Source organism: Glycine soja, chromosome 12 (assembly GCF_004193775.1).
Source record: "Glycine soja cultivar W05 chromosome 12, ASM419377v2, whole genome shotgun sequence".
NCBI classification, from domain to species: Eukaryota; Viridiplantae; Streptophyta; class Magnoliopsida; order Fabales; family Fabaceae; genus Glycine; species Glycine soja.
In genome coordinates, this window is record NC_041013.1 from 5679150 (window position 1) to 5697470 (window position 18321).

Below are 18321 nucleotides of genomic sequence, written 5' to 3' on the forward strand. Positions count from 1 at the left end.
AGGTTGGCCCAGCTTGTAGGATGGTTTCAACTGATCGATGGTTAATGGTGACTACTGTACTAGTATATGAAAGCTCGTGTATCACGCATTACATGCTAGCACCAAACTTTGATGCAAAGCCATTGGCCATGGCTTTAATTGCTGTAAAAGTTATGTTGTACAGAGCAAAGGTTGAGAACGATGTATATAGGACGACATTACTTTTAAATTGCTAGACTCGTTATTGACATTTTTCCTGCCCTTTTGCTGTCATCAACATCATGACATTTCAAGGTTCTTCAATTGTTGGCTACTTGTTCTAAAAGGTCTGATTGTTTTTAAGTTGATATTTTAATAGTTTTAAATTGTTGAATCTAACTGAGATAAATGTTTAAATTTAGTCATAGATTTTACATAAAACATGTGGTGCTAGGAAACTGTAGACAAATGGGCTTCGCATCTGGTAACAAAAGAAATTTGTTGCACTTGAGCAAATGGTAGAGCTTGTTTGCATGAAGATTTTGTGTTATTGCATTTGTGGTTCTGTAACAACAAAGATGAGTAGCAAGAGAAAGATATCAGATGATGAATGATCCGAGTAGTATGTTCGTGGTTCTAAATACATGACAATACTGAAAAAAAAAAACCATGATTCAATTAGCATTCTGCATTCCACCTGAATAAGTGTTGGTAATTGTGACTCAGCTCCCGTCATCATGGCCGTTCCAAGTGTAAAGTTTTAAAGATTGGACTCGAGCAATTAGTTATCAGAAAATTTGTCATCAACCAATGTATATCCTATTTTAAAGTTTTACTTGATTATATTTAGAGAAAATAGGATATACTTTGACAATGTAAAACACTTTAATACCGTCATTCAATCATAACTTATTATTCAATCAGAATCTATTATGTATGGTAAAATCACCCGTTTGATAGAATATGCTACTAATCAACTTTTACCTCTTATTCTGGTATGTGAATCCGGAGGAGCGCATATGCAAGAAGGAAGTTTGAGCTTGATGCAAATGGCTAAAATCTCTCCTGCTTTGTATGATTATCAAAAAAATAAAAAGTTATTTTATGTATCCATACTTACATCTCCCACTACTGGGGGTAACTGCTAGTTTTGGCATGTTGGGGGATATCATTATTGCTGAACCAAATGCTTATATTGCATTTGCTGGATCTATTAGGGGTATCCGTATTTATAGAAGCTTTCATATTGGTGCTTATTCTAATTGTTGGTTCAGTTTATGCATGGCGAAGGGGAGCATTAGAATGGTCTTAATTCTTGACTATTTAGACAATTAGATTAGACAATTAGAAAAAAATATTGAGACAATTATGAATTCCATTGAGTTTCCCTTACTTGATCAAACAACCTATTGACTTTTATAATAATTATTTTAAATATGATATTAACAGTAATTTATAATTGAATATTAGTATAAAAATATTTTACAGTGTCAATGCATAATAATTAAACTCTTGTATTAACATTTCTTTTTTATTTGAGTTATCGAATTTATCTCTTTCGATGAGAAGATAATGCAATATTAAGAAGCTTCGATTGTAATACAAGCTCATTAGCATTTAGCCACTGAATTGATACATAAAAATTAAGTAAAAGAAAAAAAAATGCAATATAAAAAACTTCAGAATTTTCAGGGTAAAACATTCAACACTTGCTAAAAGTCAGCTTTCTATAAATGATGAAATGTTTATTTGGCAAATTGGTTTAGTCTACTCAAGAAGTTTTCATTCAGAAGAGTTTAGAAACCAGCATACCTTCAATTAAGCAAGTATAAATCTTTGGTTAAGAGGCTTTCCTGCGACATGATGATTGTAGTGTGAATTAGAGTAAAATGAATAGCGACAAAATCTAATCTAACTTCCCAGCATTGTCTACTTTAGCAAAATGCAACGTATGATAGCTTTGTTGAACCTAAGAAAATAGACAACACAAAATTAATGCATCCTTACGATGAAGCTTGATTCAGCAGTCAATTTGGCTTTACAAATTTTTACGAAGATTGGGAGGTGCTCAAAACCAAGCTTTTGAGGTCCAGCATTTGGCTCTCTAGAAGCTCCTTTTTACTCAAAATCCTATCAGATGCACAATCCTCTTCCTGTAGAAAATGGGAAGAAAAAGTAGTACACAATATACATTATTTTAATTATTCAAAATAATCTAAATATTGTGTGCATGTTTGGAAACAATTACTTTTTAAGATAGTCACTTAATCTTTTCAAAAACTCTCTCCAGAGGTTAATAAAAACAAGTGATTATTTCTTTAAAATAAATTAAACCAAACAACCTAAATTGGGTGATCAAAACATTCACAAATGTGACACTGTCTCTCAAAAAAAGAGATAGAAAGACAACCTTCGAATATTGCTTTCATTGATCATTTTTCTGTTTGGATGTTTTTTAAAAAAAAAAAAAAAAATTAACCGAGTGTTTTCAGCTGGTACTTCTTTACTAATCTTAAAAAAGCTTTTTATGTAAAAGAGCTCATATAGAAGTCAGAGGGAAAAAAATTCTAGCTACTTAAAAAAATGATTGGAAAAACTGTACGAGAAAATTTAGCCTTAAAAGAATAGCACTACTTGAATGATACTTATAAGAGATACATAAATCAAACTTGATATGACATGTACGTGAGAAGGATGCATGATTGATTAATAGCTACTCACATCACCGGGTGAAGCTGCTAATAATGTCAAAAGAGTCACTGTGGCAGTTTGATAATCAGTTAAAATCTTGCATGCTGACTCGTCTAGCTTATCCTGACAATTAATACACATTAAACAAAATCAGGGAGAAGTTCTATAAAATTGTTATTGTACACCATTACATAGACTGCATTGCAAACACCGTGACAACTAGCTATATTACAAAATGAAGAAAAAAACTAGGGTTTAGACTACTTCAAATCATCACTTTTGAACACCCCTTTAGCACTTTAGGTGTCTTGTGCTATTCAGCTTTTGATTGTGATTAAATTAAAAAATATTATTGGTTGTTTTTCAATTCTAAAGTATTCATTGTTCTTATTGGAAACCTGAGGATTCCTTTTTCCTTTGTTTGGTTGTCTCATTCTACATCATTGTCAAAGCTAGAGCAAAAATGAGCCTAAAACATTCATTGTATGTGATGTGAAGCAAGGTAGGTGTTGCAAATTATTTTCAACAGAATATAAGTGTAAAAAACATAATAGCATTTACTACTTTATGTTAATAGTGTATCAAATTTGAACCCATTCCTATTGCTTGACTGATTCGGTGATCGCAGAAGAAACATGAACTAGAATGTCACACTGCAGCAGCTGGTAGACCAAATCAGATTGCAGTGATCATAATATTAAAGCAAGCACCCCAGAAAAAAAAATAATTAAAATAAACACTCAATTGAGTCTTGAAAAAATTAAACAAACACAATTTAGTCCCTAAAGATTTCATATATGGAACACTTAGGACTAAAGTGCTTTTAAGGGACCAATTTGGGTACCCCTACCCCACCCAACAAAAAATAAGAAAAAATACACTGAGCAAACAATTCTATAAAGGTTAAAATTGTAAAATCCTAGATGTTAAATAAAACATATGAGGATCATGAATAATAGCATTGCATTATACAACCATTCAATTGTAACATGAGACAGACTGCTTGGATCTAGGTTCTATCAGTAAGATATGCAATCATAATGGATAAGAAGTCTGGATGGGAAACACCAGCAGGCTTCATTCCAATTACAATTACAACAGATTTGATGTCACTGTCTATCTTAGGCGTTCAACTCAACTAAAATTATTATTTAGTGGAAATAGAAAAAAAAGAGCAATTCCTAGGTTGGTGACCATATCATCATTATTTGGTATTTATAATTTTATATTACTAGTTGTTCTAGTTATGATTTGATGCACAACTAAATCAATTGACAGAAAGAACATACCTTTAAATGGGAAATAGCAACAGAAATGGCCCTTCCAGGAGCTTGAAGTGCTTTGTGGTAAACCTATTCATACAAGTATCCATGTTTATAATGGAAAAAGGGAGGTGGGAGCAAAAAAAAAAGAAAGACTGTAGTTACCTGGATATAAAGTAAAGACACAACTTTTGGAAGAAGCGATACAGGGTCAGTCTCAGCAGAAACTTGAGCTGTCAACTCCTATTTAATAACAATGATAGAAGGCACACAGTTTAAGAACAATCAAATTGTAGGGTATCCTTACAAAACTGACAGAGTTTTACATGGAATTGCTTCACTAACTAATATTAAGGAGAATTACAAATCATTGTTGAAATACAATTAATGATAAAGATAAACTAAAGACAAAAGGATTAATTAACCATAAATTTCAACTCGCTTAATATTTTCCCCTGTTAGAGTATCTTATAAATTATCAAATTTAAGTAAAATTTATGAATAAAAATAAATTAAAGATGATGTTTTCATTATTAACAAAGAATATTCTTGTGTGAAAATTGAGTAGAATCTAACATCCAAAAAATTATATTTAAGTTTTTACATAAATGTAAACATAAATACCTTACGATATGAATGTAAAAGTGTTCTTTCTAGTTTCTTGTCAAGCTTTTTCAAAGGCAACCCACTGGAAAAATTAATGAACAAGCTATGTATTAGGGTTCACATCAGGACAGAAGAACTGGAGGTCAAATCAATGATAAAGTCCTACAAAGAAAAAAAAAAGACACATTACCTCTCTTCTGTTACCATTCTAAAAGCAGCCATGAATATCTCCACACTCTGTTGTATTGAATATTCAAATATTAGTTAAACCATTAAGAAGTAATACAGAATAATAAGTTTCATGTTCTAAAAAGATATTTCCAGCCAACCAGCTGTAATTGTGAATTGAAAAGTGAGGTAAACCTATATAATGAACCTTAACAATGAGAATTGCTTCTGAATTAAAAATGCTAACCTTTCCCTCCAATGCTTCTACAACAGCAAGAGCCTTATTTGCAAGAGCTCCTGGAAAACTCTTAAACTGCAAAAGAACATAATAAATAAGAGATTTAATGCCATTCTATGTGCTCATTCCAAATGATGATCTTCAGAAAAAATACGAGACTAATACAAAATTTGATACACTAAAAAACAGAAAAATGATGAATGTAATTATGCCAAATACTGAATAATGCCTTATTCTTACAATGACAGTTCTGTCTCCAGGACTAAGTGAAACAGATTCAGAATTTGGAGCTTCCTGCTCGTCATGTCCATTCTTTAATTTGTTGTGCTCATCCTGCAGATGATAAATCCAGCATTAGATTTAGATCTTATTAAATCTCATGAAACATAACGAATAACTTGTTTAGATATAATACCAGGTTTTGAAGAAGCATATCCACCATAGGAGCTGCTACCGTCCTTAGTAAATGCCTATGCAAAACAACCTGGGCATCATATATGCATTAACTTATTTTGTTTCATCCAAGAAAATAACCCCAAATTTCAAATAACTTAATCAAACTTACAGAAGTTGATTGATCATCTTCAAACAGTTCTAAGGCTTTTTCATACAGCTGCATGTTTAAGAAAGACTGCCAAAAAAAAAAAAACAACGCACATAGGAAACTGTACATATAAAAGGCCACTAATTTTGCATGGCTAGATAAATACCCTTGAATTAAAGAAGAAATAAAGCTACATAAAGACAGAACAATAGTGGATGCAGAAAAAACAAAAAAAAAATGAAACTTTAGCCGTCAAACCTCATCAAGTTTCTTTTGCAAATTATCAAGCAAACGTTTCATTCTTTCTGCATTGTTTGTAAGCAATGCCTTCTTTTTCTCCATCCAAGAACTGATTATTGTAGGCCTTAATTGGTTAGCCAAAGGCCTTAGAATTGTTTCAGGGTCATCTATACCTAACAATTTATAGCATTGCATTTGAGAACATTGGGTAACATGTATAGGAAAAAGAACAAATTTGATATCTAAATCAACAGACCTTGTTCTTCAAAATCGGAAACTAATGCTGTAATTTTCTGCATGATCCATTCTTCTGAGGGACCGGGATTATCCTCTTTCATTTTAAGCAATTCTTTCCTAGAACCTGTCTTTGAATCTGACGTCTGTGAAGATGTATCCTTACCTCTTTTCTGGCCTCTCTTAGATTTTGTCAAAGTCTGTTCCTGGTTATCTGCAGCACTTTCAGATAGATTTGCTACTGTATTCCCAGTGGCTTTCCCCTTTTTTTTCTTTGATCCTTTATCAGCAAGCCTGTTGGCACCACCATCACTCGCCATCTCATTGGAGTCATTCAACCTGCTTGACTCATGCCCTAATTTTGCTTCGTTGGATACTTGAAAGTCACCAGCAGACCCTGAAACACCTAATGTCTCCAATTCTCGCACAACACGATCACAGATGTCCTAGTAGACGAGGGAGAGAAACATGGCATCAGTAAACCAACAATAAAAAATAGTTGCATATAGATATTTTTTTTATTCAACAGTAACTTCTACAATTGATTTTGGTTCTTAAGCAATGAGAGAAGATACGAAACCAAAATCTGCACATAGTAAAAGAAATTAATCACAGAAAGAAATATAAAGCCCAAAAGGGTCATACATATGTTCACTAAAAAAAAGGGTCATACATATTAACCTAACATCTTACTCCGTTCTGTACAGTAGATGGCACTGCAGGTATTTTATATCACCACTTTTTTTAGGGTTCCCATTGATAGCCATGTTGTGATGGTGACCAGAGCATCAATTTTCTGAACAGTGTATTCACTAAACTGCTGAACCTCTTCTAAGCAAATTTCATAACATATGTCTAGCATCTTAATTGTTGTTCTCATTGGCAATACTAACCTAATCTATTAAACCAATCATCAAACTGGACATAGTAGTAGCATTTGCACTATAAAATAGGCAATGTGGTTGTATAATTAAATAATTAAGTTGACATCTACATGACTATATCAAATGCCACAACGGACCTTTATAAAGCTGCTGCTCAACACATAAAAATCCCCAAAAATATGTGCTTTGTTAGACTGCAAACAAAATAAAGCTTATCAACACATGAATCAAATACACTGAGCATAAATCTACAATGTGGTTAAATATCACCTTAACAGCATTTTGAATAGATTGACATAGGGACAACATTTTAGATGCATCTTGGGGTGTAAATGATGAAGGCAATAAGGAAAGAGAATCACTCCTGCAGCATTGTTATATCAGAATACAATGCTTAGAAAGAAATTTCTTCCAAAGAGTAAATAGTAAATATAACTTGCAATAATTTTTGGAAACAATGTCAAGAAAATTCTTGCACTACATCTCACATAGCATAAAGATTCTCACAGAAATTAACCAAACTTTCACCACAAGAGTTTTCAAATTCAAGAACACAACATATAGATGTATCTAGTTCTGCCTAGGACTAGAGAGAGAGAGCAAAACCAATAAAATTGGATCATTCATTATCATCCAGTGGCAACAAACATTATCCATACGAAGAAACAAATTTTAACATAACAAGGGCAACAAGAGAAGTTGGGTTTTAGGGCGTGCCGGTGTCTTCACCAACTCATCCAGACCCCTTAAATAAAGTCATGCATATTATTGATACTGGGAACGATAAGTAAATTAGAGTTTACAAAAGAACATGTTATAGTCTAATTTGGATATCTATTTTTGCTAAGCCAATAACTAGGTAATGTGAAAGTTAGTTTAAATCAGAGGGATAGATGAGTAAAAATATCACAAGTTCACAACAGTCATCCATCAGATAAGAAAATCACCACTATATACATGACAATAATTCAAAATATTTAGTTTATACTGTACAACTGCAATTAGTAGATCAATTGATAGTATTAAGCCTGGCTGAATTTAGTAATGAAGAAAGGAATGGAAACAAAAACTAGGGATAATGCGGAAAAAAATGTTATGGTGCTTACCAGCTACCACGGTCAAGAGCATCCTCAGTAGAAGCATCTACCATCTCAATCATCGAGGAATGAACAAATGTTGTAACTAGCGGCTTGCCTTCAGGATATCTGGACTAAATTGGATTGCGCAAACTTAGGCTTCATTAACTAAGCTAGGGAAACAAGTAGTACAAAGTATTCATTTCACATATATCTATGATCCTAATAGTTATTATTTAGAAAAAGAATCAACATAGGAGCAATTTAGCTACCTGCAAGAATTGAATGGGCTGGGGAATTCCAAGTTTGTGCAGCGCTTCATATGTGATAAAAGAATTCTATAGCATACAAAAAGATGGCAAAAATGAATGCAGAGGGGTTCAGAATTTTGCTTTGCCAAAAGATAATGAGAAGGTAAAAGAAGCAATTTACAAAGAATATACATGTAAAAGATACAATTTACAAAGAATAAACAGATAAAAGTCAGTCAGTATACAAGTTCAATCTATCAAACTTGTAAAGACAATTATATAGCTCTGATGAATAGATCATATACTAGAAGTAGGCAAAGTTGTGGCATCTTCAACGAAAGAGAAAGATGAGAGAAGTGAGAGTTCCTACCTGAGAAAAGAATGAGTCCACAAACTCCCTTTGAGCTACAGCAAATACCTGTTGAGTGACATAAGAAATGGAAGTCATAACAAATACTTTCTAAAGATATAGGATCTTAGTTCAATGCCCCAAGGGATATGCCGCAGCAGTTGACTACTTCTACCCATAGGCTCTAATGATCAGACCGTCAGAGGATTATTGATGTGAACTGAGATCCTAGACTCCTAGTTAGTTAGGGAAGGATCCACTTACAGCGGGCGTCCAGTGTACTCCTGCACGAAGCGACCCTAGAACCTTGCCTTCCTTCACAAGTCCATTAAACAAAGACTGGAAGAAAGATCCTTCAACAGCCAAACCACTGGTTCCATCAATTTCTTGCAGCAACTGCTGCAATGAGCTCCATACCACAGTCAAATTCGTGGGAACGGTGATGCCCCGCACAGCACCACGAACCATGGCACCAACACGAGCCACATAGGCAGGAGTATACAACTGTCCACCTTCAAGCCTTCCTTTCACCTATTTTCAAAAACGGATTGTGCTGTCATTCCAAATTCTCACTGATTACTCACCAAAACACAATTATCACTCTCATTCCAAATTTAACACAACACGGTTCAATTCAAACCAACACACACACACACACACAAACTCACAATTGTTCCAAGGCGCGGCTCCAACACGGAGGAAACCAAGTCCAAACCTACGTTCAATTGCGCGGCGAGTTCGGTCAGAGCAATCTGACTACATTCCTGAAGCCTCTCGTTAATCTCTTCTGCAATCGAGTCCCAATAAGACTCCGACATAATTTCTCCCTGAGTCAACATCAGTTCTCCGTGTTCTGTTACAACGCTCTGAGCCTGTTTCTCCACGTAGTACAAGTCAACTCCAGTAGCGTCAGCGAGATCGATCAAAGAAATGCGCCCTAATTTCTTCACCTCCGCCACCATCTCGTTCCTCAGCTGATCCTAACAGCATGCACGATCGCATTAATAAACGTTCGACTAAGAATCAGCACAACATAGTAAACGAAGCACGGAAACACAATCGACTATCGAATTCAATCAAATTCATTGAAAATAAAATTACGAACGCGGAAACCTAATAGGCGAGAGAAGCGAAGCAGAGAGAGAGCGTACGAGAGTGATATATTCTTTGCCGGAGACAGTGTGCAGAAGCTCGAAATCGATGAATTGGAGTTGCTGCAGTTTTTGGACCAATTCGACGACGTTTCGCTCCGATAATCGAATGCTGGACTTGGCTTGCTGTGCGAACTCGAATTCTCGCTGCAGCTCGAGCAATTCGTCATCCATGGTTCGATCTTCACGCACGCACCGAAGAAGATTGCAATGCGTTTCTCTTTCGCTCTTCCGAGCTTGCGAATCCGATTGGGCGTTTGGATCCCTGAAATGTTCTTCGGTTTTGTATTTGCAGTGACCACTGCAATTGTGATCGGGTCACACGATTTTGTTGAAGAAGGAAATTTGGATTAAGGACGAAATGATCTCTTCCTAATGCTATTGGTTATTAACCTTTTTTTTATATATATATATGTATAGTTTTAGTCTCTTATATATACTTTTAATCCTTCTGCAAAATAGTAAAATATTAGTGTTTAATTTTTATGCATTTTAATTATACAAAATTTTACAATTTTAAATCAATTAGAAATTAGAAAGGATATTGATATGAATTTGAAGATAACCCGTATAATCAACAATTTGTCGTGCATGGTGAAATCTTGTTGAATTATAATTATAATAATAGTAACGGACTTCTTTTAGCTATCAAACACGTGTACTATTACTTATATGAGCTTAGTTTCTATAATTTTATGGATTTGTGGTTGGTATGACTAAAATTAGACTCAAACATTTTTAGTAAGATTTTATATTCAAATTTTATAGATAAAAAAATGTGATTAGAATGAAAGATATTATTATAAGTGATTAATTAGATATTTTTTTAGAAAAATTAAATATTAATAAAAAAAAGTGACTTTAAATCAATATTTTTTTAATTTTCAGCTTTTTTATTTTTTATGAAAAATAAATTATGCACTGTAAAATAATTTTATCAAGTAGCAGCTCATAGTTTTACACTGTAAAATTACGTATCACCATCCGTAATACATTTGTATGTAACTCTGAATCTGGAATTCAAAGGGTGAAGAGGTTGTGCCGACAACACAGAGGTGCGAGGGAAAGGATTGGTGGCGGCGAAGAGAATATTCGATGCGAGGAGGAAGATGGAGAAAAAAAAAAAAGAGTGACCGAGGGAAGAAGGGTAAGATGAGGACTTTACAAATTTTGGGGTGCATAAAGCAATTTTTAGTTCTAAGTTTATGAACAAGCTAGGTCCATAAAAGCTGAAAATTGGGCCTATGTATGCCCAATTTCGAGGCCTTAGTTGTCTAGGATGAGTTGTGAAATTGGATTATAGATTTAATGAAAAAATAAATTTGATTATTAGAAAACAGGATATGTAAAGTAGTATAAAATGTTTCTACATTTTCATTTCATTACAAATTATCATTAATGATAAGTTTATTAACTTTGATAAACTACCTTAAAAATTATACTTAATTCATACATTGACTATGTAAAACCTCTTACACTCTCAATAATTTATTGTTAGTATAATTTTAAAGATTATTATTTTAAATGTTAATAAACTTTTTATATATAACAAGTTGTGATGGATTGACACTATTCATGTAATGATTATTTACTCACTTAATAGACTCTTTAAAAAATATTCTAAAAAAAGTACAAAATATATCATTAAAAAGTGTAGAAGTGTCAATCAACCTAATGGTCAAGCCATTTTTCTTTTCTTTTCGTAAATTATAGTTTATAGGAAAGGAATAGTTTCATTTGAGATTCTACGTCATAATCATGTCAAACTTGAGTCTAGTTTAATGATTTTCTTTTCCTGTTATCATCATGGTGTACTTTTATTGGATCAAATCTAGACATTTTATAAGTCATTAGCCATACCACAAATTTAACAAAAGATTTACTTATGACTTTAATTGTCATACATTATAAGGACAAAATTTATTACATTAACATTTGATTAGAAATCATTTTTAAAATAATTATATTAAAATTGACAAACTTACATATAAAGTAAACTATATTTGAATGGCATAGTAGAAAACTATTACATTACGAGCATATTTCAATTAAATTTTTTACTAGTTCATTCATTCTTATTAATCATTAGTTTACATTTTCAAGAGCTTTAAGTTATATATATTCAATCTCAAAATAACAACCAAAAATGATTAGGTCGGCCGAAAAGAGATATTCTCTTATAACGTGTTGAACTGATATTTGAGTTTTTATTAAGAAAAATATTTATATTTAATGTTTAATTATGTCTTAAAGAAGATTGTCTTATAAGGAGATATGTGGAAAAAAAATCTCATAAAAATAAAAGTTCTTATTGAATGCAGTTTGAGAAAGAGCATAAAGTGAATTCATTAGTCATTAATGAATATTTAAGACATAACATTCTCCCTCTGAGTTCCATATCCATTTTCAAGATAATTTTTTTTAGCCCAAATGAATATCATGTGCTATGAACTTGCTCTTGCTTTTTCGAATTGAAATGAGATTATGACATTGGCTTTTTGATTTGTTCCTAGGATCAATAGAATATTTATCGGTTACATACTTAAAAGTCCCAAATATTTATGGGTGAAGTAGTTTCATGGTTTATTATTAATTATTAATTAACTTAAAATAGTACATTTTAAAAATCAGCAATAACACAGAATAAGCTTGTTTCAGTAAGACTTTTTTCAATGTTTGTACTGACAATGAAAGTCAAAAACAAAAAGTAAATTACTGTATTTTTGTGTCATGCATTGGATTGAAGAGGAAACTGCAAAACAAGAGAAACAGAAATATTACTACAACACTGATTCAACCTACCAAGTATCAACTACTAAGCATAGTCTTGATCAGGTCATTCAGTCCAGCAGATATGAACATCACAGTCCAGACAAATCATACATTAGGCCCAACAGCAAGAAAGCTCTCATTTGATTTCTTTAACTGATGCCATGTTTTAGTCATTTCGATGTGTCTTTAACTCTTTATACATCTTGTCGCATAGCAGAAAAAAATATAAACTAAAATGTCAACTATGACAATAATTGGGACAGCTGTTTTTTGCATTTTGTCCTCTTCTTTTTTATTTTTTGTTACAACTTCGTTGTACCTGAGATACTAGAAAACTGTCTGGCTTGGTTCAATGAATGGGAAGAAAAATTATTTGTTCTCTTTTTTCTCCTTTTTACCGTGGGACAATGGGGCTGTACTTTTTGTAAAAGCAAACGTGTTATTTATGTATATTAACATGATTTTTATATTGATTAATAATAACTTAATCAGTACTTAAAAAGGCGTGTAGATTAGTAAATGAACTAACGATTTATTCTTTAACTAATAACATAGTATCATTTCTTGAACCAATTCATTTTTTTGTTATCAGTTTAATGGTATGAAGGATTTACCAATTTTATTAATTATAAACTTTTGTAAAAAAATCAACTAAACACCATTGATACATATTACTTAAAAGATTTGAATCAGATCCATGGTATGGTATGAAAATTTTATTAATTATAAATTTTTGTAAAAAAAAAAATCCTTAACTAAGCACCTTTGGTACATATTACTTAAGAGATCTGAATCAGATCCACTTGAATCAATGTAATGAAAATTAATCAATTCATATATATTTATATTTTATTAATTAAAATTAGAATCATTATATTAAAATAATGTGATTTTTTTTATCTAGATTGTATCCTCCATTAAAAACAATCTTGTTTAAATTGGATAAGATCACTAAGACTCAGATTCGAAACCTGAAACAAACCCCACATCATAAGAGAGCTGGGGAAAATAGAGTATTAAACATCAAGCTAGTATGATTGTACTCACTTTAGTTGGATATAAATCCATCAGGCCGTGGAAAAAAGAGAGTAAATGAAAGGGCAACAAGGCTTTATTAGTGATTCTATATGGCATACAATATCTTGCGGTCATTGTTTAGTAGCTCAGAATCTGACATAACTGATACTGAAAAAGACCTTGACCTGCTTCCCATTGAAGATTTCCGAATGCTCCTTAAGTTTGAGGCCTCAATGCGATGCCTAATGACCCAGTAACTCATGGTGCCCAAAGTTGTGGCCATTATAGTTGTCCCTATGATAGTGACTCCAATTGCAAGCCACTTCTGATCCTTCCCCACCACTACAAATGACAGTGCCAAGAAGGCCACAGAAATAAGCACACAAGCCAACCACATTAGCTTGTTAATGATGGCCATCATCTGCTTCTTTGCTTTGCTTTCTATGATCACAACCGAGGTTTGCACCACCACCACGGCCAGAGAAATGAAGAGGGCGATGGAATCAAAGACGAAGAAAATGAGAAATGCAGCTTGTGGGGCTATGTTTGCTTCACCAATGGTCATTCCTGAACCTGCAGGGATGTCTTTTGGTTCATCAGCAAATTGGCCGGGGACTGTGAAGATTGCTGCAAAGGCAACTGTGGCAATGAGGACTGCAACCACAGTTGTGGAGTTTATTGCATTGTTGAGTCCTTCAGTATGCATTTTGTTGATGCGTTTGGCAATGCCTTGAACACCTCTTCGAGTTTGGCGCGTGTGTTCCAACTGGTAGTGGACTTCATGCTTTATGTCACTCACAGTCTGTTTCAACTCTCGGGCTGTGGCTGTTCCTGGTTGAGCCTTTATGGCTTTGGCTCTTCGGACACCATGTTCCAGGAGAATGTCTTTAACTTCAGAGTTACCAGTTTTCTCAGCTGTGTCTAGTGCAGTTTCGCCGGATCTGTTAACTACCAAGGCATCGGTTTCTGTCTGCCCAAGAAGCAACTTAACAATCTGCACAAAGAGAAATTAAGAGTTCAGACTCTACCATTAATCCAATAACTTAGAAACAAATATTAAATTAACTTTTCCAGCCACATTGTTATTTTATACTTTATGCTAGCAATTCATTTGCATTACAGCAAATTGAAGATGACTTGGATTGGATTGCTATATTGAGATGACTCAGTCACACAAAAGGATCAATTCTAGTCTTGTTAATAGGTAAGCAGAAAAGGATGATTTATCAAATGATGTGTATCTACTGCTCCCTCTTACAGAGACACAGGTGAATGTTCCTTCATGTTCATGATGAGTATCGTGCTATATGTTATTAACCATCCTGTTCTTTTACGGTTTTACCTCAAAAAACCATTTGTCATGAATGTGAAATTGGTTCAAGACTAACTCCTAGCCATAAATGTTTCAACATTATTTCTGGTTATTGACTCTTCAACTCAAGAATCTAGTCACTAAAATAAGACCATGCACTCTAAATTTCCTTCTTTTTTCTTTCATTCTTTTCAACAGACAAAAATGTTAAAGACAGTTCTAATTTAAAAAACAATATGCTTTCGCAAGCACTTTCAGAATGTAAAAGCCAAGGACCACAATGTTCAAAAGGATCCTACCATGAGACCTAGGTCTGAGCTAACCAAGACCTGAACTTGAACATTGTTATAAATATTACAAATCAAAACATTGCAAGGCTGAATAAGTTCAACACTCATAGACGCTACATATGCATATCTCTTGGAGGTCAAAATTCCTCGCATCTAAAATAATGTAAAAATTGAATCCTCAGTTGCCATGAAGAACACACATAAACTGTTCAAGGGACCAATTAGGCAAATAGGCCACAACAACAACTATAAATCAGATTTCAACCCAAATGTTGGCCAAATCTATTCTTACATTTTTCATCCGTCCTGGGAACAAGCGCATAACATAACAGGCACTAAAAGTAACTCAAAATGACTTCAGAATTCAGATTACTGTTCCCAAAATGATTAACCAAATATCATAAAAAATTAGGATTTTCACTATCTTTGTTTTCATTTAGTAATAAAAGATTATGGACTCATTTTAAACTAAAAGAAAAGGATAATTGAACTTCCACCATACCGAAGAAATCATTCAAGCTTATTGCTATCATGAATTCCTAATAGAGTACTATCAAACAATATGATATTCTTGTTTTCTATGCAGGATAGGCACACCACGAAAAGAACATTATAAGTGAATGGTGATCTAAATCACATTCTTCTTCTTATCATTACAATCTTACATATGAAGTTTTTATGTAAATATAAGCATAATTATGACAGGCATAGTCTAATTTACCCGAGCCCTGCCCTTCCTGGTTGCTATATGCAATGCTGTGTTACCCTTATTATCAACCATGTTTATTGTTGAGGGATCAGCTTTTATCAACTCCTCCACCACCTCAAGACTCTGTCCCTTCACTGCCATGTGAATTGCTGTTTGTCCCTTCTTATCAGTCCGTGTTGCAACTGAAGGCTCCTTCCCCAGAAGCGCTTTCACAACCTCCAAATGTCCATTTCTCGCAGCAGAATGCAAAGCTGTTTTCCCATTACTTCTAGATATGGTTGCCAGATTACTACCTGCTTCCAATAGAAGCTTCACTATCTCAGTATGCCCTTGTAATGCAGCGGTGTGCACTGCTGTGGTGTTGGATGGATCCACAGTCATTGACAATTCAGGATGAGCCTCCATTAAGATCTTCACAATATCTGCAACAAGAAAAACTGTTATGGCAAGTACGAAAATAATAAAAAAAATAGAAAAGGCCAATGTGACCTACATCCATGGATAGCCAGAGAGACTCAATTTCTTTTCAGAGAACAAATACAAAGGGTCTCAATCAATGATACAATCAACAACCCCTCCCCTGTTTTACCCTAAGCGCAACCCAATAAACAGATTCACATTCCAAGGAAGTAAAAAAAACAAGTCTTAGATTTTGAGCTCAGACATATTGGGTTGGGTTTTAGTTCAGGACAATCCACTAACAAAAAAATTCAAGGCATGAGGAGTCCTAGCAACACATTATTTCCAACATACTCTCGTGTTAGTTAATTGAAAACTACAAAATCATGTGAAAATTTCATCGAATAAGATGCAAAACCCACAAAATTTTGTAATTTCCAATAAATTTCCATTAATAGAAAAGAGTGTGTTGTTTGCATTTTTCTTCAAGGCATCTCAACAAAAACACAACAGAGATTCCCTCCCAAGATCACACCACAAAAGAACAAGCAGACGACAAAACCACATTGAAGACATACCTAAATCCCCTTGTTTGGCAGCAATGTGGAGTGCATCAAACCCATTCCTGGCCTTAATTCCCGCCCCAGCAAGATCATAATATTGAATCAGCTCCCTAACCATATCAACATAACCATATTCAGCAGCAACATAAAGAACCGTTTCTCCGGCATGGTTCTGCTTTGTCAGCAACACACGTAGTTCACCCTCTTCAGTGCCACCAACCGTGTCTTTCAGAACAGTCATATTCCCTGCTCTTGCTGCAGAGTGCAAAGGTGTATCATCCCTTTTACCTGTCAATTGCTTTGTCATTTTTTTCCTTGGCGTGCTTGCTGATGCAGCTTGCGGCTGTGCATTTGGTGTGTCCATTGGAACTGGATTCAACACCAACCTAACGAATCCTCAGTTTTGACTCTTGATTACTATATATCAGAATTCAGAACCTTCTTTTCTTCCTTCCAGCAAAAACCCAGATCAACACTAGCATCTTTCATCCCAAATAATTCTCTCTCTCCTTGAAGCAGCAACTCAAAGGAGAGGATCATCCAAATCAATACCCAAAAAAATAAAAATATCAGAAACTTTTTATCCTCCTGCAACCCTCCAGAATCATTGCACTGGTCACCAAAAAAAGAAAACTGAGTTAGAACTTAAAAAGTTAAAAGCACAGCATCAAGCTATGTCTTTTTTTTTTATTATTGCATTTTCTTCATGTTGAAGAGAGAGAGGGAGGAGTGAAGTTTAAAAAGAAGTAATCACAAAGGTGCAAATTTAAGAAAAGAAAAAAAAAGTGTCATAACTGAGTTTGAAGGAAGAGTCTGAGTCTCACCTTGTTGTATTGTTGTTGGTAGAAAGCATTGAGATTTGAGGGTAGCTTTGGTTGGACACCCTGTAATGTAAAGCAACGAACTTTAAGGACAGAGAATGAAAAAAAGAAAGTGATTTGGTTCTGGGCAATGAATATTTAGAAGGTGAAAAGAATAAGCATAGGCTAAGGCAATAGAGGGCAATGGTTAAGATATAAGAGAAGAAGGGCACATGTAAGCAACAACTTTATGCGGAATCTAAATCAGAAGCAGAACTATGCTACCAAACTTAAGTAACTTAGTGACGATGGAATTGGAAGGAGGAGAAAGTGTTGTGAATAATAAAAAAATGAAGAGTGAAGAGACGAATAAAAAGAAACAAGAGTGGCAAACAGCAACGGCGGTGGCTATAATGCGGTGAAAGACAACCACGAGAGAGACCAACAAAACGAAAGCGTCCAATGAATGGAAACGGAATTAACAGAAGGAAGTACCACGCGCACTTCGATTCCCACTGCCGCGAGTGGGCAATGCTCTCTTTAAGGAACAGTTTTTCAGTTGACTCCTCCATCGCTAATTTTAAGTCCCCATTATCCTTTTTTTTCTTTTTCTTTTTTTTAATTTTGTATTTTTTTAGAACTTTGTATTATTCCTGGCACTACCCACAGTACCAACATATATCTCTATTCTGTTTTTCACTTTGGATGAAGAAATTGTAAGAGAGATTAAATTATGGATAAAGGATTAATCTAATAATCATCTCAAAAGGACTAATGCTTCATTTAATTCAGCTGAATGAAAGAGGT

The 18321-nt window shown here is 34.0% G+C and overlaps 2 protein-coding genes across 6 annotated transcripts; both read right to left on the bottom strand.

The window, feature by feature from the left end:
- Nucleotides 1-290: 290 nt before the first annotated feature.
- Nucleotides 291-10033, bottom strand: LOC114379931 (E3 UFM1-protein ligase 1 homolog). Of its 5 annotated transcripts, XR_003659629.1 has the most exons (22): nt 9653-10033; nt 9170-9481; nt 8766-9032; nt 8523-8570; nt 8174-8239; nt 7932-8035; nt 7096-7189; nt 6963-7019; nt 5964-6387; nt 5726-5880; nt 5489-5554; nt 5339-5407; nt 5164-5256; nt 4933-4998; nt 4708-4754; nt 4536-4599; nt 4077-4154; nt 3939-4001; nt 2680-2772; nt 1966-2111; nt 1771-1811; nt 291-522 (listed from the first exon to the last, which is right to left on the bottom strand). XR_003659629.1 is itself a non-coding variant. In XM_028338764.1 (21 exons), the coding sequence occupies exons 1-20, from the start codon at nt 9824-9826 to the stop codon at nt 2007-2009; spliced, it is 2445 nt and encodes an 814-aa protein (XP_028194565.1). In that variant the 5' UTR covers nt 9827-10033; the 3' UTR covers nt 1515-1811; nt 1966-2006. The 5 variants fall into 5 exon arrangements, 3 of the variants coding, with proteins under 3 accessions (XP_028194565.1, XP_028194566.1, XP_028194564.1); XR_003659628.1 differs by having other exon boundaries at nt 1771-2111; XM_028338764.1 differs by lacking the exon at nt 291-522 and having other exon boundaries at nt 1515-1811.
- Nucleotides 10034-13390: 3357 nt separating this feature from the next.
- On the bottom strand, nt 13391-18023 carry LOC114379954 (ankyrin repeat-containing protein At5g02620-like). The gene is made up of 4 exons (XM_028338806.1): nt 17539-18023; nt 16730-17326; nt 15765-16174; nt 13391-14435 (listed from the first exon to the last, which is right to left on the bottom strand). Exons 2-4 carry the CDS (start codon nt 17076-17078, stop codon nt 13548-13550), a joined length of 1647 nt encoding a protein of 548 aa, XP_028194607.1. The 5' UTR covers nt 17079-17326; nt 17539-18023; the 3' UTR covers nt 13391-13547.
- Nucleotides 18024-18321: the final 298 nt, after the last annotated feature.